We start from the raw sequence: 20,430 nt of genomic DNA, 5'->3' as shown, positions 1-20,430 counted from the left end.
CATTTCCAGTGCAAGCTCTGCCCGGCCAAATTCACCCAGTTTGTGCACCTGAAGCTGCACAAGCGTCTCCACACCCGGGAACGTCCCCATAAATGCATCCACTGCCACAAGAGCTACATTCACCTCTGCAGCCTCCAGGTCCACCTGAAGGGCAACTGCCCCGTGGCCCCCGCCTCCGGCCTCTCCATGGAGGACCTGAACCGAATCAACGAGGAGATCGAGAAGTTCGACATCAGTGACAATGCCGATAAGTTGGAAGAAGTGGAGGACAATATCGACCTCACATCGATTGTGGAGAAGGATATACTGACCATGCTCAGGAGGGAAATGGAAGGAGCCAACCTGAAAGTATCTCTACAGAGGAACCTGGGAAACGGACTTCTCTCCTCAGGATGCAACCTTTACGAGTCGTCAGATATGTCAATTATGAAGTTGCCTCACGGTCACCCACTACCTCTGTTACCTGTAAAGGTCAAGCAAGAAACAGTTGAACCAATGGACCCTTAAGACTTTTTGGCAAAGTGATTTTTTTTTTTTTTTTTTTTTCTTTCTTTTTTTATTTATGACTTGGCAAGTCAGGGTGCCTGTAGCAGTTGCTTGTACATAGTTTCGATGCTGCAAAGCAATCTTGGCTTACAGTAGTTTTCCTGCGCGCTCCAGCTGAAAGAAGGAACTCCAAAGTTACTGTTTTCTCAGGGCATAAACAGAGGCGAAGGACTGTGCGTTGCCTCACCAGTTTCTAAAAGACAATCATCTATCCATAATTATTTTTTCAATGATAGTACTTCATAATTTATTATGCAATTAATCATTCTAAAAGCAATAATTAGGAAAATGTTTACAATGACTGGAAAATTCATTGTAATTTTTACTTTAAATGGTTTTATTTTTTGTTTTATGGCCATTCTTTATAGATACTTTTTCTGCACATCTGTTTTAAGAACCGAAGATTGGGGTTTTGGTAAATGCGTTCTATGTCCCGATGTCTTTTAAACAAATGTGGGGTTTTGTATTGCCAGAGTTGGACATTCGACATACAGAATCCTAGATCCCTTGGTTTTGAGAGAAACGCTGTGTACTTTTATGTGCAAATCACCCCACTGGGAATTGAAAAGGAAAAAAAAACCAAACCAAACCAAACCAAAAAGACCCCCAAGCCCAGAGTAGCAGCAAGCAGGGAAGAACCTGCTACCCCTGCCTCTCCGCAGAGAGGAGAGAGATTCTTCTACCTGCAGCTCCCCCGGGACGGATGTGGCACAGCACACACCTGCCTGCCGTGGACGACACCACAGGGCTTTAGCAAACAGCTCTCGCCCCACGCGTTGGCACCTAACTTTACGACCAAAGGAATGCATCAGCTTGAAGTGGCTCTTCCAAAATAAAGATCTCCTTACGTTCTTTCGTTTCCAAAAGCAGTTTGAAAGCAGACACACAAATATTCTTAATATTCTGCCTAAAAAGAGGGGTTTGGCAGACTTCTTTTCTTCTTTTTTTTTTTTGGCCAGAGCCTTCCAGGGATAAAAAAAATTAAAGAGACGGTCAGATTCCCTGAGAGAGGAGGGGTTCGGTTTCACTTGTATTTTCCTCTCCCACTTTGCCTGGGTAGAAGTGGGGATAAAGTCCTTTCCCGGCACATACATTTTTTTTTTTTTTCCTTCCTTCTTGTACGACTTGGATTTTTCTCAGTATTTGTGTTTGTACATTTTGTGGTTAATTTAATTAAAGAAGAAAAGGGCATTGCAAAGTTGTTGAACAACAATTACCTCAGTGCTTGTGTCCAGTGGTGCAGACAATGCTGTTTTATCTAAATGCTTTGCTACTTTAGAGGAGAAACCAAAATGTGCACAGGGAAAGATGGAATGCACGTCCTTTTATCTTTTTTTGTTTTGCTAAGCCCAAAGATGTTATGGTGACGTTTGAGGTGTAGCAAAGAATACATGTATATTTATAGATATATTTATACCACTATACTATATATGTATATGTATATATATTTATACCACTTAAGTTGTGAGCCAAACCACGTAATAAAACCTATTTTTCATCTAAGTGTGAAAAGCAAATGTTATCCAGTTTTGCATATTACCAATGACCTCAAAGCCAGAAGGTTGCATTAAGGCATTTGTCGCTTGCAAGCGCGCGCGCGCACGGCTGCCCGGGGGAAGCCTGTACTTGCAGACCCCTTCTGCGAGCAACGTCACCCCACACGAGGCGTCTCGGTGAATTCGGTGGGAGTGACCCCGGTTGCAGGACGGGGGTGGTCGGCCCCCCGCTCTCCCGGCAGCGCGTACTGGGGGAAGGAGTCAGGAGTCGGGGAGCAAACAGCCAGAAAACATAACTGAAAGAACTTGAAAAGAAGCCAAATAGGACCCGGGGGGTGGTGCGTTCCCAAAACGCAGGGCAGGGCAGAAGGTGGTCGGGATGAGCCCCTCGTCTCGTTTGACCCTGCTGTTAACGAGTTGCACCGTCAACTCTCGTAAACATAAGTAGCATTATTACCCACCTCCCCTCCGCGTCTTACCTTTTTTTTTTTTTGTCTGGGTATAATCTTGCAGATTTTAAAATGGCCCACCTCAGCGATCCAGGATTCCGTGAGCTTTGTTTTTTTCAGCAAACTTCATTTTAATGCCTTCTGTTAAAAAAAAAAACAAAACCCAAATGATCCTGAAATAGGCGTCTCCCCACACAGCTTTTGAAGGACTACAGTTCATTACATTTCCACTCCTGCAAAGCGTGAGGCTGACATCTTTTAAATGTAGCAATAGTTCCTAAGTGTAGTACGTACTTACTTGTAGGATGAACCAAAGTATCACTACTCTGTCACTGGACACACACTTCTGTTATTTGCCTGTAGTGCTTTCTTGTATTTGATACAAATTTTACAAGAATTTATATGCATCAGCTTTAAGAATTGTTACTTCTCTTTACTGTTTCCCCCTTCCCTTAGAAGTTTTACATGTGAATGTAGCAACAAATCAATCAACAGTGTTTTGGGGTTGGTTTTTTGTTTTTTTTTTTTTTTTTTTTTTGTCTCTCTTAAGAAAGACTCTGACCAAAGTTACCAGGCTTTTTACTTTGCTAGAACAACAAACTATCCTATGTTTACGTATTGGTTTACATCATTATTTATGTGCAAATTGTCAAATGTAAATTAAATATAAGTGTTCGTTGCTTTACTGATGCTTCCCTTGTCTTCAATCTCTCTGCACGGCTGCTGCGCAGCCTCCTCGCGGGGCGCCTTCCCCCCCCAGCCGCAGACAGGCGCTGCGCTGAGGGCGATGATGTCTCCAACAATGCCGGCTTCTGCCTTCCCGGGCTCTGGTTTCTCCGCCATTGAAAGTGGCAAACAACAATGCCAGAGCCGAATACCCTGGCTTTGTTAGTTATGCCGCGCGCTTCCGTTTTAGCCAATACCTTTAAAAAAAACCCAAAACAACAAAAAACAAACAACAACCAAACAAAAAAACCCCAAACCCAAGAATTTTCAGTGTTTCGATGGAAATACTTGAGCGCTATCTGCCTCGCAGAGATGTGACCAGGGCTCTCATTTACATTTTTCCAAATGATTGTCATTTCTGGCCCGAAACCCTAACCACCGGGACCACAATGACACACTCAAAATGTCAGCGTGAGACCACTTAAGTCCTGTATCAATGTGGTGGGAACTGCATTCAAAACAAATGTGGATCTGTTTTCGCTGCTCGCGAAGGAGACGCGAAGGCAAACTAAATCCAGGAGAAGGTCAAGCGTCCGTTTCCCCCCGCTGCCACCTCAGCCAAAAAGTAACGACAGGGCCAGGATGCTCCAGAAAAGCTAATTCCACATTTGCTACTTCCATCATTCACCGTGAGATCTAAACCAGAAAGGCCATGTGCTGCCCTCCCCTACCTGAACGCTCAAGAAATAATGTTCCTGCTCATATTGAGACACTCAGCGCCGTATGATGTTTTAAAAGTATTTCACTGTCCTCTTAAAAAATTCATTTAAACATCTGTCTCAAGAATTTGAAATACCGCCAACACCGAACTGTGGAGTTAAGAAAACCAGAGCACTGTTGTCATAAACGTGCCAAATGCAGCATGTTGTATTCCTATATTCGACAGAGCTATTGCTGTAATAATTTAAAAAAAAAAAAAAACACACACACACAACCCATAGGATAACCGTTACCGCCATAAATCATACTTCATTACTTGGCAAAGCAGTACGTTGCGCTGGAGAGTTATGTCCTGGGGACACTTGTAAGCTTTAGAAGATGTTTAATAAAACACATTACATAAAAAGACAATGCACGTTATAGATCACAGCCTCGCGAGGCCGAGCCCAGCAGCTGCTGCCTTGGTTTCTGGCAGCCCCCAAGCCGGTGGGAAGCCGGGGAAGGCGCGTTGGGACCAGAAATACGGGGGGATTTCAGCCATGGCGACTCCACTGCCACCAGGTCGCCACCAGCCTCGGCAAGGCACAGGGGGGGAAAGCTCGCCCGTTCGGGTGCTGCTGCAAGACGCAGCCCTGCGAGGCCACGTGCCCCCAGAAAAGAGCCCCCGGCTGCCCGCCGGTGGGTGGGCCGGGCGCCTGCCTCGCTGCCCTTGGCACAAAAATTTTAGGGGTCCAACCGTGATGTGGCCGGGAAGGTGATTGCACTTTCCTTCCATGGCTTTTTCCAGCAGAGCTGCTTTGCCACGGGATGGGGCAAATTACAGCCGAGACTGACTCAGACGCAGATTTAAGGAGGATGCTGCCCTTCTGGCTGGTTTATAACGCCCCGTGCCTCAGCTGGGTGCTGGGGAGACACCGCTAATTCCCAGCGCAGGCGATTACAACCTTGAGGTCGAAAATGAAAAACGTGACTCAGCGAGGGGGTATGAGCCCTTCGGGTTCAAATCAGCGGCTGTCGGTGCATGGTGGTGTCCCAACACGTGCTGGGACCGCGCTCTGTGCGGGATGGGACCCAAAGCCTTTGCTGTCGTTTAGAGGCATTACGTTAGAGAGAGGGAAATAGTTGTGGCTGTAATTAAAGGCAGCCAGGAAACGCTTGGCTAATTACTGCGTGAGCCGGGGCTGAGTGGATGCAGTGCGGCTGAGGAATGCGCCCGTCACAGGGCAGGTATCTGAAAACACAAGCTGTCACGGTGGCCTAAGAAAAACTCAGCGGCGGCACCGAGGTAGCTGCCCTGGCAACGAGACGGAGGCCTCCCTGCTCCGTGCGGGTCAGGGTAGGGAAAAGGCCTGGGCTGGCATGCGGGGGGCACAGATGGGAATTTTGGTGACTTCGGCACTAACCAGAATGGCAGGAAAACAAGACTTTTTGTCAAAGATGCGATGCTTCCCAAGGCCATGGGTGTCTAATTTTTCATTAGCTGCTGCAAAGGGGCCACCCTGCAACCAGCAGCACCTGGAAGCACGGGTGCGTTTGGCACAGCCATCGAGGCCGCACCTGCACCATCTGCAGGCGATGGCCAAAGGCTCAAGAGCGTCCAAGCATGCTGCAGGGCTCATTTTTGAAAGAGATTGGGGACAATGGTGGAAAGGGAAGGGGAGGGGAACTGTTAATTCTCGCTGAGCCCCTGCTGCCTCGGTGCCTACTTTGGATGCAAAGTTGTATTCTTGTCCCATGCTAGAGGGACGAGAGGGCGATGGTTTAGCGACGTGTGCAAGCAGACATCCTCTCTGCTCACCTTCTGCTTCAAAGCCAAGCCTCCTTACCTCCACCATGACAGCCTGCAGCTTGGCACAAGCCAAACAGCTAAGCCCAGCCCAGGGAAAATAAGGTGATGCTTTTCAACCTCCAGGCAGCACGGGCTCGGCTGGCTTGGGCCGTTCAGCTCTGCAAATTTCAGGCTGCACAAGCTCACACCCAGCAGAGGCACCTGAAGCACAGTCAGGGCTCCTGAAGCGTTGTCTCTCATCCTGTGCCGACATTGTCCTGCCACTCGCTATAAAATTCTCCCTGGCACCCTCTCCCAGGGCAGGGCAGGGCGATGCAGCCCTGTGTGCCAGCCACAGCCCAGCACCCAGACGTCTGTCTCCTGGCATTTGGGAGGCACTCGACAGCCATCACAGCTGGCCCCAAACTGCTTTCTGGAGGTGGGGTTTAAGCCGACTGGCTGCCACGAGAGGTAAGCCTGGGCCCCGAGCAGAAGCCCGGCCACGGGAAGAGGAGCTGCAGTCACAGGGGGGGTGGCACACACCCCTGGGAGGAGACCCTCCCCGGCAGGGACCCCCGCAGCAGGCAGGGAGGAAGCTCCAGCACAGCACGCGCGTGTGGACTGCTGCTCATTTCCGATGGCAGCGCTTGGGGCAGAGACCTGTGCCCAGAGCGCAGGGATGGGAGGCACTGGCGTGGACACTGGGCAGAGATCCCTCAAAAGAGCTGCCTGCCGCCCCAGGAGAGAGAGACGGGCACTCAGCGCTCTCCCTGCCCCACGAGCTCGTGGTCAGGCACCTTGGTGGCACAAGGGCACAAGCGGCCCTTCCTTCCTCCTCCTCCTCCTCCTCCCTGGCCGCGCGTGGGGAGATGGTTGGGATGCCAAACCACTTAGGTAGGTGTGACCAAATAGCCCTACTGAAGGGAGCCAAACCAGTATGACTTCCTTATTGTGCAATGATTAATAAAGGCCTTCAGCTCTTTTTTTCCATTAATTGTGAATAGGCAAGTCCTTGATCATTTCCTTATCCAAGGCCCGAGTGAGATTCCTTACAGCATCCCTGCCCCAAAGTGGCTGCACTGTGCTGGGAAGAGAGGCAATTCCTGCAATATTGAAACCACGCACAGCAAAATCAAAGGCTGAAGAGCTCTTTCCTGGTTCGCCCGTGCTGAAGACATAGCCATCACAACATGATACCAGGCTTAGGGTTAGGGACACCCCAACATTCCTGCCCTTGCCAGGATTTACACGGTAAATCCTAACTTGAACGAGCAAAGCGGAGAGTAGCTTTTGGGCAGGAAGAGGAGTGCGGCAGGCGGCAGTCCCTATGGGATTTCTTGGATATTACAGTCTTGGTTCCCAGCTTCCCTACGGCTTTCCTAAGGCAAAACTTTCTGCATGAGGACTGGCCCTCTGCAAACTGCAGGCAACGTTTGCTTCCCCCCATCCTTAGTCTATTATCTTGTGTGTTCAAATGGCCTTTTTTTTTTTTTTTTTTTTTCTTTTACAGGACAGGTCCTGTGCATCTTTACAGACAAGATCTGCTCTTCTTGTCAGCCTCAAAGGCCTGTGCAGAAATGCCTTAGCAAGCGGGGAAGGTTTGGTTTCTTCTGGCCGTGCTGGGGCCGTGTCCCCAGGTGGGGACCCAGTTAGCCAGGCTGGGTGGCGTTCCCAAGAGGTCTCACGTTACTTGCCACCGGTCATGAAAAAAACAAAAGTTAAAAATGTTGTAGAAACTGCAACCAGGTGCGAAAGGGAGCAAGGATACATGAAAAGTGAAAATTTGCCTTTTTAATAAGCCGTTACAAGTTAGTTGGGTGTTTAGGAGGGAACACGCGCTGGTGCTTATAGTCATTCAGAGAAGATTTTGTGTGTGTGTGCTTTTCATGAGACTAGAAGGTGCAGAACAGGGCTCCTTTTCTAACCTATATTGCAGCAATTTGTGCATGTCTGTAGCTGTGGGTGTTATGTGCTTTCTACTCTGAGTGGTAAGTTTCAGTTTGATTCTGCTCTCGAGAGCTGTGGGGACAGTTTGCACTCGCCTTATCAACGCAGAATCCAAATAGCTTCACGGTGCGCCTGGCCCCCTGACACTGCAAACTGAGAAAATACGCTTTAAGCACAGGAAAGCGAGTGAGGTGACGACCAGAGGGCTTTTTCTCACCAAAGCATCCCAAGCTGCCAAAAAACCTCGTGCCCCGATCAGCAGGGCAATAAGCCATCTCAAGAGCCGCAACCTCGGCACCGCCCTGAGAGGCCCCGGCCGGGACCCTTGGGGACCAGAGCCGGGACACCAGGGCCGGGGCTCTTTTCCTACATCCCCACTTCCCTAAAACCCTGCACCACCTCCTCCGGCCCCTTCCACCGACGCCCGGGCACTGGGGGCCCAGCCTGGCCACTGCAAACCAGGCAGCTGCAGGAGGCGCTTGCCCCTGCCCATTCCTCCCTGGGCTGGCCCTGAGCAAGCCTGGCTTTGAGCCACCGACCAAAATTGTGCCCATGATTAGAGAGGGCAGCAGGGGAAGGGCAGGGCAGGTACTTCCATGGCCCTTGGGAAGCGGCTCTAGTTTGGCTCCAAAGACTCATGGTCTCAACAGCAATCCCTGTGCTCAGCCACGCAGCTGATTGCCAAACGAGCAATGCTACCCTTACATCTGTTCACCAAGAACACTCATCTTTCAGACCACGCACCGATGTCCACACTGCCCGTCCTGCCGTCCCCAGATGGGCTTTGACTGAGCAGTGCCCCATGTCCTCCATCCCTGCGCCTCCTGCCTGGGGGTCCTGTGTGGCCACTGGCCCCATGGCAGCAGCCCCAGTGGTCCATCGCCCTGGAGAAAAGCCTGTTCCCAGCACAGAGAGACCCCACTGCGGCCTCAGCAGTTGCTGATGAAATCTGCAGAAAGATGTTCCTCTGAATATGGAGCCATTCGAGAGGAATTAAGCACAGTTCCCTTGGGATGCCCGGGTTCCTCTTGCCCTCCTTGGGTGCCACGCACCACAATTCACTGGGAGCCGTGTACATAAAATATGTGAGTGTGTCTCAGATGAAGTTATGTTAAGTTATGACCTACATAGCAGCTAAGAGTGATGTGCAGATTGCCTCCCTCCCACAGATCTGCTTGAGGTTTTTAATCCCCCCCCCCGGACACAACATTCAGGAATGACTGTGTCATTTGCTGCACACTCACTTGTCTTACCCTGGCCGGACAGGAGCCCAGGAGATGAGGTGGAACAGCGGCTGCAGGTGCGGCTCCCTCTGCCCTGCCGCACATAAGCAGTCCAGGGTCCTCCAGGGTAGGGGCAACATGGCACGAGCCCTTCTGCTGTCTAGGGGGGGATTATTATCCTTATCCTGCTAGTGAGCACGTGACAGAGAGGCAAGCTGAAGGTGCAGACCGTACTGAAGGCATAGAGCTCTCTTGTTTCCTTCAAAATCTCAGCTACATGTCCAAATGGAGGAGGCCAGAAAACAAAGGCCCTCCCTGAGCATCAAACACGTTCTCCCGAAGCAGCACACACCCCTGCAAAACACTCTAAGAGCCTTGTGAGACATGAACATCCTAAATCTCAGGCCTGTGCTGCCAGCCTCCTGGCCGCTGACTCCCTCTGTGCCCGTTAGCCCGAAGGGAACACCTCAGCCCCATGTGAGTCTGACTCCAAAAATACATCCGATCTGTTGATGCCACTCCAAGAACATTTCTTTTTTTAATTCCTTTTCAGTGTAATTGTTTAGATCAACCTAAGGCAGCGATGTGCATCTATGCAGGGGAATGTATCCAAATTTAAGCTTACCTTAACAATGGAGATTTACAGAGACTTTTTTTTTTTTTAATCTAGAAATTTCAGTATTTTAAGGCCAGAGCTAAGTTTTGCAGCAACGACGGGGACCCAGGAGCCCAGACAGCTGGCTTCTGGTTTTGGTACCTTCACTAACTGGTAGCGAGGCCTGGAACAAGTCAGTTGACCTTCCCATAGAACACCCGACTCATTTGTAGAATAGGCACAAGACTTGTGCAAGTTGTGGTGTAAGACTAATATTTGTACCTTGTTTTGAGATCCTCCGATATGTAACAGCATGTATTTTTGTTGTTTGTAGAGAAAACAGGTTGCTTATGGTACTATCTGCAATATCGCAATATTTAGAAGTCCTCACTTAGAGGCTATGACTACCCTGAACACAACAAAAACTCTCTCTGCCCCAAGGAGCTTACAAACGAAGCACTATTAAAAACCCAAAAAACCACAGTGGCTAGGTGCAGAGCTTAAATTTCCATTTTCTCTCAGCATTTTCCCACGAGGGGATTGCATGTGAGAGCACACAACAGAGAGTCAGATCACGCCCGGTTCGGTTGCTCTGGCATGCCATTTGGCAATACAAGAATGACATAAATTAAAGTGAAACCTCTTCACCTCAGCCTAAGTGAAAATGTGAAGAGCGAGGGGGGAGAGGAGGAAGGGGGGATATTGATCCGTATCTACTCAACAGTCAGACCAGTGGTGTGACAGCAATAAAAGACATGCCTTTGCTTTTTCAGTAACTAATAATCTATAGAGAACCATTTCCTCTTCTGCTGTTAAGATAACACATTCGCCACCTCAGCTGCATGCAAATAATTCATGCCTCTGCTTAACTAATTTACCTCTCCGGTGCAGACAGAAGGGCAGAAACCTCCCACTAGCATCGACCAACGTGCAACAACGAAAAAGGAGCCAGCTCACCCAGAACTTTCTGAAATGTTTAAATTGTTAGAGGACAACTGCACCAAACGCACTGCGGGAGAGAGATGGCTTCATGAGATTAAATGGGTTATTTCTGCCGGTCTTCGGTCCTGCCTCTGACCCACATGTGGGTTGCAGGCTGGAACTGACATTATCCAAAGAAAAGCATTTGATATCTCTGCACATTGACCACAGCTGGTCAACAACTCATCCCAGATTTAAACACAATATATTAGCTCTCATCTGTTGCCAGAAATATTACATGCTATTAAAAGCCCGAGCCCCCAGAAGTGTGCTGAAACCGAGTGGGCCTTCACTTCACATTGCTTGGAAACAAATGGGTATTGGGTCGGACACATGTCTGTATCTGACGGAAACCTTGTTCTAATCAAAGCGCTGATGCTACTTTCACTCGCTCGCATATGCACACCTCTCTCCCCGTATTAACGCTACGTGAGCAAGGTTGCAAAGTCAAGCACCAAAAAGTTCTGAAATGCCAGAATTAATTAAGCCTCTCCACACATAAGCTTCAGGAGCAGCCCTGGCTGCTGGTTTTCAGTCATGTGCTGGTGTTCCCACAGGACCTCTACCTCACTCAGTGCACAAGGTGGGAGACGCTGTCCAGCGTGGGATGGGGCAGGTTGCCCCCCTCTCCTCCATCTCTGTCACTGGCCACATGTCTCTGGCCCTTGTGCTCCCACCCTGCTCTCCAGCTGGGGTTGGTTGATCCTTGGTGCTTTTGGTGGGCCCATCAGGAGGACTTCTGAAGGCTTCACCCATGTCACTCAATGTCCATGCGGGAGAGGAAGGTGGTATCCCTACGCATGACAGAAAAAGAAACAAAATACAGGAGTTGCAAGTCAAATACTCTCTTTGGATGCCTAGACTTTCCAGGGCAGTTTATCTCAACCAAAGTGTTATTTGACTGTAGCATAGCTCATCCTAACATCGGGGTCACAGGGAATCCTCAACATGTTCAAACTGAGCACCTAAAACCAGACAGTACTATACTTCATAGCCTGTGAAAATTCGGGTTAATTGCCTTGCTCTGTGCTATGCACAACTCCTTGGCTAACAGCCAGTGAAAAACGTGTTTCTCCCTGGTGGAGATGGCCCCTCCACCTACCCCACCCCTTTCAACAGAGACCACCACCAAGATGCGGGATTACAGATTAGAGCCTTCTTTGGTTCCTGAAGCCACAGGCTGTGGGGAAAGGTAGCATGCATCCTGTAAAGACCACATGGTTACACACATCCATAGGGGCCTGACTCAGCCTTAATTCTGGCTTTCCTCAACCTCTGAGTGCCCAAGCTTGCTGCCTCAGTGCTGTCCACACAGGCTGCCTGGGCAAGCTCCTGAGTTTTGGAAAGCACGCACACCAGCGAGATTCGTCCTGCTCCGTGGCTGGCCTGGGGTATGTCAGTACAAGGCAGTAGGATTGGTGTTTTCCATGAATCAAGACACCACACTCTGCTGGCTGTGGCACTGCTGTCAACCTGCTATGTAGACTAGCACGGGCTATCCCTGTTTCCTTTCTCATCTTCCCCTTCCCTGCGCCCAGCCCCATCCTCTTGCCTTCTTGCTGAGTGTCCTGGGGGCTCCTGGCTCCCTGCTGGTGCTGCCAGCCCTGCCAGCACACTGGTCATGGGAGAAGATGGCCACTGGCTTCTTCAGTCTCCCCACAGGGAGACTTGCTGGTGAGGGGAAGCAGTGAAATGCTGCCTTTTCTTTGGAAAGCGTGGTGCCTCCTAAGCGAGGGGACCCACGCAACTAAGGGCAAGGGTGAGATGAAACACTAAGAGAAATAAAAAAAAAAAGGAAGAACATCTTTTCACAGTCTGTAGATGCAAAGCGAAACTATTTTGATAGGTTCAGCTCTCCCACGTTGAAAGGCCCAGAGTTTCTCATCTCTGACTTTACTCTGAGGCATGAAATTTCACCCATGACTTGACAAACTATATCATCCACAATGCTTTGTGGCTCCTCAGAAGCCCGCTACGACCCTGCCAAAGCTCACCTTGACCATTCTGCTGGGTTGATACTGCCAAATTACTCCTTTTTTTTAGGGTTTTCCTTCTTTTGATGCATTTTACTTTGCTAATACTTCTTCCTGGAGCTGAAAACCCAGTGGTGTGGAGCTGGTGCTCTTGTTATCACACTGACATCTCCATGGCTGGATCCAGGCAGCCAGGGAAGAAAATAACTGGGCTCACACTAGCAAAGCGTCCCCTTTACCGGCAAGCGATAACTGCCAGCTTTCCCATGGATGCTGAGAGAATTACTAAGCTACTCATGTAAGCAAGAGCCATTTGCCCTCAGCCTCCTCACAGGGATTCACGTAGCTCAGCAGAGGGCAGATCCAGCTTGGCAGCCTGATCTTGGACAGTCTTCATCTACAACCCACATAGTGGACATTTAAATTAAGATTGTTTTATGCAGAAGCATTTTAAATGAAGAGAACTGTGTTTAAGCCTGAGTTTAGGAAAGCTCAGCCATGTGCTTGGCTTACCAAAGTTAGTTCAAAGGGATAATAATTCTATATACTGCCTTTGAAAAGATGCAGTGGTTTTGCCCTATTCTGTTTTATTAAAAGAACTATCTAGCCACAGAGATGAAGGAAACAGCATATGTTTCAGTGTGGACTGAGCATCTTTCAAAAGGAAATAGTCCACCTCAAACGAAGTTGCAGAGGGGTTCAAAGGAGTGGATGGCACTCAGCAGTTTGTATCATACAAGGAAACAACCAAGGATTAAAAATCTGTTATTCTGTGATTACTGTATGAAGTTTCCTCCTAGCATTATGAAAGGTTTCTGTTTCCCTGCTGACAGATCATCTTCTACAATGTTGTCTAAATACGTAGTACCTCATCTACTCACTGCCACCATTGTCGCACCCTCTGATTCAGGGGAAATAAGAAGATAGGTCAAAAAAAGAGGTAGCAGGTGATTGTACCACCTGTGAAATATTCATGCCTAATATGTTGTTAGCTAGAGTTGGTGCTCCTCAGGTACTTAAGATATGTTTCCTGCTTACTTCTCCTTCTCCCCAAGACAATTGCTTCTTTATCATTTCTGTATCATCTTGGTCAGTTTTGGCATTGATGTGTAGGAGCATGTATATGCTCTGCCCTGCTTCAGGGATAACTAACTTCCTCTTTAGAATGATTTTAAAAAGCCAGGAATGGGGAAGAACCAAAACAAAAGACAAGTTCAATGCTTTGGAGACCTTCTGTCCCAGTACACACACGAATTAAATTGTGTTTGTCTCCTTCCCCTGCTCTAAAGACAGAGGTGGCATTAATAACGCAGAGCACATCCCTCTTCAGACTCTCTTGCAGCTTTTGAAACATAGAGAGCAAATGGCAAACTTACCTTTCATCTACTTTTGAAACTTAAGTCAGGCCTTACTGGTAACAAGTGAAATTAAATGGGTTGTTGCTGTTTAACTTCTCTGTGCTATTTCCTCACATGAATTAGTCACGATCAACTCTACTTGGCAGTTACCTTACAAAAAACAGAACAGAGAGAAGGGTTAAGCACTCCCATAGAACTTACCCAATAAATTTGTCATACCCCTTATATAGAGTTGTCCCTCCAGTTCTGCCTGTTCCCTAACATATCTGGCAGTTTGAACAATGTTGGCAATATTTGAGCAATTAGGCATTCCAAGTGGAAAGGTTAATATACCTTACCCTCAAACGCAGGGTGTGTTTTGTCTTGTGCCTTCAACCATCCTTGATAAGCATTGATTGCACAACAGCCGCAAAGTAGGAAGGTCTTCTTTCAATTTCAGTATGGCCTAGATTGTTTTGGTTTAGCAAAAGGCCGGTAGTCTAATGGTGAGCACAGGACAAATGCACCTTGAATTGAGTGCTATGGAGGCAGATCACAAAGAGGGAACTTCATTGCTCTTACCAATTCCCGATTGTTAAAGCCTTCAGTCATACTGGCACTGGTGCAAAACCAGGCAAAAGATAACTCATAAAAGAAACCCCTCCTCCGATGGAGCTTGGAGTAGGATTGGTCAAGTAGATGTGAGATTTGTGGTTTATTTCCTCTTCTTTTGGTTGCACAGCACTGGGATCTCATTTTCTTTTTTGGCCAGTTCTTGGAGGCAGTGCTTTGTTTGTGGTCCAAGTCTGTCGGGAAGCTCTCAGTAGGAGCGGGCAGAGATGGAGAAGTCCCTTAGCCTTATGCCGGGTGGGACCTGGAAGACCACAGTGCATCAGGACAGGGATGAAACCACCTCCCAAGGCAACCAGCCCAGAAGACATCCTCAGCCCAAACCATCACTGAGGTTGGAGAGCAAGTGCATGTTGAAACAACAGCCCTGCAGAGGAGTGCCCCAGGTCACTGGGAGGCCACCAGCTGCAGGACTGGCTGGCACCGCCCCCCCCCGCCAGCAGCAGGGCACACCCAGCAGTCAGCCTGCCCGCCCTGCCCAGCAGGGATGCTTGGCTGCATAGTCAGTATCTGACTTAAGCCAGAAAAAAAAAAAAAATCTAAAGAGCAGAGAAGGAAGTTTTGCAGGCCACAGCCACCACGGGTGCTGCCCGTCCACCCTGAGCATTCACAGGAGGTCCAGAGTGCTGGTGGACGAAGGGGGTTGGGTCTGAGATGCCTGGCTTACCCCTCCCGCAAGACCTGAATGGGTCTGAATGACTTGTGCTTGGGTGCGCCTGCAAGGCCACACACACCTCACCAGGGTCTCTCATGTGGCAGCCCTGTACTGGTAAAAACTGCTGAGAATGTGGCACTTGGCCTCCCCACTTGTGGCTGGTGGTATTTCCCTGGCTGGGGTGATGTTGATGTTCGTAATGAAGCTTTGGAAGAGAGAGAAAGACATGTTGTAACCATTAGCAGACTTTGCATTTAGAATTTATCTCAGAGAAGGACAAAAGATAACTCAGCTCGATGGGGTTTTTGTGCAAGTTCGGGTCTACACTTTCCACTGTAACACCAGTCCTGGTCTTCACCATTGTCTTCCTCTGACCCAGAAAAACTTGATCGTGAAAATAATGTTAGTTAGAAAATAATGGAACTGATAAGTCATTGCAGGCACATGTGTGTCTCATTATACATCAGTTCGGTTTCACTATATATTTTACACTATGTAACATAAATTTCACTATGCGCCGCAAGTATTTCAATATGTGATAGTCAGAAAGTGGCAGTTTACACTAAAAGTTTCAGTATGTGGTAGGATATTTCAAATACTATAAATTCTCCTTTTAAATGAAATGCATTGTGTAGATTAGTAAGAAATCCAGTTGGTTTAGTTTACCCAGTGTGGTTTTCTTTCAGAACAGTATTTAGTACTGTGCTGTTCAATTGCTGTGTTTATTTTTATCATACATATTAATGGATGATTAAGTGAAAATTCATTAAACATATACCACACAGGACTCAGGCAACCCAAGTTCCGTTTCTCAGATCTTTTATCTCAACTCAACTTATACCATATTAACAAGCAGGCTATATTTACAAAGGCTATATTAATGAACAAAATAAACTTCCTGTGTGAGGCTTGTTACTGGCCCGCTTTTTTTTTTTAAATGAATTCTCTTTGAGCAAGTAAAATTTGAGGGACCTGAAATCCCCTGTAAGGACAAATATTTAAAGCAACGAGCAGGCATATCAAGGGCCTGCACTGAACTGCCATTTATTGTAGACGATCCCCATTTCAGTCGCAACCAGCAGCAGAGGAATCTGCACTGCCAGCACTGCGCTGCTAATCGTGGCTTTGAATCTGTTGATCAGTTGACCATACAAGTATCATGTCAATCAGGCCTTTTGCTAGCAAACCCCATCCCAGCTGCTGAAAAGGGGTATTCACCATGATGCTACTACACCAAAAAGCCCTGACATATACTAGAGTTACCAAGTCATCATATTTTCACACGTGACATCCTTCAGCGCCAGAAGGTACAGATTACTTTTCAAAGATACTTGTCATGAATCAAGAGCATATCAAAAAACAACCATGTGGCTTAGTAAAGCCAAGGCACATCTGCAGCAAGGACCATCTCCTGCAACCTTGATCAAAGCTATACTAGTGCTTCCAGAGTGGTACAGCAAAGCAATTTCCCCACATCCAGTACTTACCATCAGAAATGCAAAAAGAAGAACAAAAAACATTAGGCTAAATTCTGGTTACGAGTTTTCCCTCATTCTTGTCTCTTCTAAATACAAGCTACACCAAGAACAGCTCCATGCAAAGTTCTATTTTTTTCAAAAAACAACCTCAGCAGAGAGCATGGGGCAATGCTGAACTCCAGCCCAAGAGAGAAATATCAGCCAGTTACCCCTGCTTTGGCTTCTGCCCCTCAAGATATAATCACACCAATAATTTCCTTGCAATTTTCAGTGGGTAAGTTCAAGATACTAACGATCCGTACTGAACTTCAGCGTTTAGAAGAACTGGAGGCCTCATCTACCCTGTCTCACACTCAGAAGACAAGGGTGACCCTGCACTGGCATGACTCTGGGCAAGCCACTTACAGAGTTACAACGGCCCTGGATTAATTAGAAACTGGGTCCTTTAACGTAACTCCTCGCCCCCTCGCAGGCCTAGCAGACCTCATTGGCTCCCCGCCAAATAGCTCAAGCACCTATTAACCAAGGAAAAAGTAAAGAGCTTGGGTTGTAACGTGCTGGATTTCAGCCCAGTGGTTTCAAATCTCCTAACCCGCAAGAGCAGCTTATCTATGTTTGGAGGTCAAAGACCTCAGCAAAGCCCTGTTAACAGGTGCACGCTGGCACAAACTCAAATGCGTGGCTCTTCAGAATACAGTGATTCCTTGGTTTCTTACAAGTGGGGCAAAAAGGGCCACCAAAGTGGCCAGTGACATACTCAGGGCTGGCCTGAGTCTGCTTATACTAATTTTTCTGCCAAAACAGGTCACCATGAGTGCTTCCTTAGCTCACAGGAGCCAGAACTGAGTGTATACAGCTTGGCTACCCTACTCTTCCAAAATTTAAAACCAAGACCCACAGTGCTCTGTGTTTGTAGTCTCTATCTCCTGTAAGAAACAAATTCAGCCCCAGACACACCACAAAACAAAGCTCATGAGCTGGCATCAGATGTTTCCCAGTGACTGGCTTGAAGGAAATGGCAATGTTTGTGTCAGATGTGAGGCATGGGGACAGCCCGGAGAGCGGCGACTACTGCTTTTCTCCCAGACCAGGGCTGGGTGCAGTGGGAGCTGCCTTCCCGTGCCCAGCCTGAAGCCTTGAACATGGGAGTTTCCCCAATGTGCCTCCTCCAAGGCAGCCATGCTCTCTTGCCAGAGCATTCCCGAGTTAGACCAGATAAAATGTGGGCTCATCTCTCCATTCAATAGGATATTTGGGATGAAGCAAAGGTAATGTTTTTAAAGCACATGTCTGCTTTCCAGCATGACCAAACCTGAGCTGTTCCTGTTTAAGAAAAGGAGAAGAGGCAACAGTGCAAACTTTTCCATATTCACTTACTCCCGTGTTAGATCTGGGCTGAGATATGCACAAAGCAATGTATTTATGCCCTAGATTCCACTGCTGATACTGCCAACAAAAGCTAAATTATGATGATTTTCCTGTAGTCAGGTTGCTAGTCCAACAAGTTTTGGAAGGAGGGAAATATATTACACACATCCTCCAAGTCCCCTCCTAAGCACTGTCAGGCTATAATTTTAGCTTAGCTTTATTACTGATCATGTATAATTGATGTTGAGCCATCCTTTTGCCATCACGAGAGTTACGTTGTCTGAGTTGTTGCATTACTTTCACTAACTCATCTTGTGCAAAGTTCTTAGTATTTCTTGACTGAAAGGGCAGAACAGCAACAAACGTTCATAAAACATATACCAACTCATTTATCAAATCCAAGCCTTTTCATTTGACCCAATTAAGTTTCACTTGCAGGCTAAAACACATGATTTCAGGAAAAGAAATTGCAGCGTAGCTTGCAGTATTTTGCTGTTGTGATTTCAGAAGCAGCTGGCATTAGCTTGAAGAGCGCAGTTTCGTCTGTACTAATAACATTTAACAAAGGACTTTTCCATCTTTGCTGACTGAAGAAGGAGGACCATTCATAGCGTATAATTAAGCTGTTGAGTTTCCGTTGTTTTGAATGTGACCTACCTTTTTTCCTCTTTACTCAGCTATGGCTGAAGCTAATATCTGTTCATCAAAATCCTTCTGTTTTGAATCAACATATCTCCATCTATGCAAATCTGAGAGGGGAAATGCTCACAACACACAGTTCATATCCCTGATAGCTGAAATATTCCCATGGAACATCTCTGCCACATCCGTGTTTTACGGACATTTCTCTGAAGTCAACTTCTACAGGTTTTCACACAGAAAATTTTCATCAGCCTCATTTCCTCCAGCTTTAGCAGCAAAACATTATCATCAGCACGCAATAGGCAAGAACCTTGCAAAGTGACACCTTAAAGAAAAAAAAACCTGATAAAAAGGTTGTCTTGGCACAGTGTGAAAATTTTCCACATCAGCAGCTTCCTGCATTGTTTTCCATTGATTTCCTTCAAACCAGCCTTTCTTTCTTTTTTAAAAAAGAACAAATATTCATGCTTCTTTTAGCTCTGCTTCATAACAACTGAAGATTTCAACAATGTACTGTGGCAAATAGCATTCTGCTGATCTTATGGAAGGAAAGAAATCAGTGAGACCAAACCTCCTCGTTCATTCATTGCTGCAAGTCCCTGCCTCTGACGGATGTTCTCTTCAGGACAGGGGGAGCAGTTTTGCTCTGCTGATAAGATTGCTTGAGAGTTTTGATGGGAAAAGGCCTTTCCTCAGTGTTCACACTGTGGCTTTTATGCTGCGAGACATAAAAAACCTGCGAAATTCAGCATCTGTTGAATTCCGCCTGTGTGGACAGGGAGGTGTTTCCCTGTTCTGGAGTTGGGGTTTGCAATATGGTTTACAAGGATGGCAAACTCCCCAGCTTTCATTTGCAAAATGCTCCACAAATACAGACGAAAGCCACGAAGGAGACTCAGTGGTCACTTCTGTATCTTAAGCAAGATGGCCAAATGAAAATAATCAGCTTGTTGATTTGAAGGAGTGCTGTGAGAACTTCTCTGCAGTAGTGCAATGCATTTTACCTTCTGGATAACTGCAGAAAATGAAAAAATCCTTTGTTTAATGCTGGATTTCTATACCTACATTTCTGCTGGTTCCCATTTCCCTTAAGCATAGAATAACGCTGAGGATAACAAAAATTTCACTCTACCATAGTAACAGAAAATAGTAGCGAAAAAGAAAGCAGCACAGAAAGGTTTACTGTAGTCAGCAGTTGCCTTCTGAGGTTGGCATATCTAATAATTTCTTCATGTTTTATTTTTTAATTTTAAAATTTAACATCCCATTATTTTCACAGAGCTGGCAGGTCCAAAGAGTTGGAGAGGAACAGACCAAATCCAAGTAACTTCTTACGCACAGAAGCATTAGAGGATGCTGCAATCCCAGAATGTGTTTAGGAAAACTCAAGAGCTGGGGATGGTTTCTGCTACATGGGGGTTGTGCATGGGATTAGGCACTGAGGCACAGGTGTTGGAAAGGACATTGCTCAAAAGGCACAAACCAACGCTGAATCTCACCGGTCTGGACAAGCCCCAAAACATCACAGCTCATGCAAAAAAACCAAGCATTAAAAGTAAGAATACTCAGAATTCATTCTCTGCCATCACAGATTAGATTCACACAGTCACTAGAAGTTGACATTTGGAATTTACATTTATCCCTCAACTGCTTCTGCGGAAATAATGAAAAAACGCCAAAACAAAACTCAGGAGTCAACCCAGATCCTCTTTGCACTCCAACTAGTCATATCCTAAACCCTGGGTGGCGGGAGAGGGAAGCAGCGCCGTCTTTTTCTTGTTCAGATAGCAATACCCCAGAGCGTACTGAAAGCAATTAGTTCCATCTGCCACACACAACCTAGAAACCTGAAAATTGTTCGCTAGTAGAAAACTAACACACCAGTGAGTAACCAGACGCAATCTACTGCTTTCTTCATGAATGGTCACAGTGTTCTGGAGATGCCACAAGTGCAGT

General features: G+C 47.1%; 1 protein-coding gene across 2 annotated transcripts in view; it reads left to right on the top strand.

Moving 5' to 3' along the window:
- The window catches only part of PRDM1 (PR/SET domain 1), a 31,252-nt gene extending 30,745 nt beyond the window's left edge, over window positions 1-507 (top strand). For both annotated transcript variants that reach the window (XM_035888798.1, XM_035888804.1), the window contains exon 6: window positions 1-507. This exon is cut by the window's left edge and continues 63 nt beyond it. In XM_035888798.1, coding sequence (XP_035744691.1) covers window positions 1-507 — 507 coding nt within the window.
- Window positions 508-20,430: the final 19,923 nt, after the last annotated feature.

Source organism: Egretta garzetta, unplaced genomic scaffold, assembly GCF_000687185.1.
Source record: "Egretta garzetta isolate BGI_Z169 unplaced genomic scaffold, ASM68718v1 scaffold10, whole genome shotgun sequence".
Lineage (NCBI taxonomy): Eukaryota > Metazoa > Chordata > Aves > Pelecaniformes > Ardeidae > Egretta > Egretta garzetta.
The sequence above is the reverse complement of the archived record's forward strand: the minus strand, read 5'-3'. Positions and strand labels throughout refer to the sequence as shown.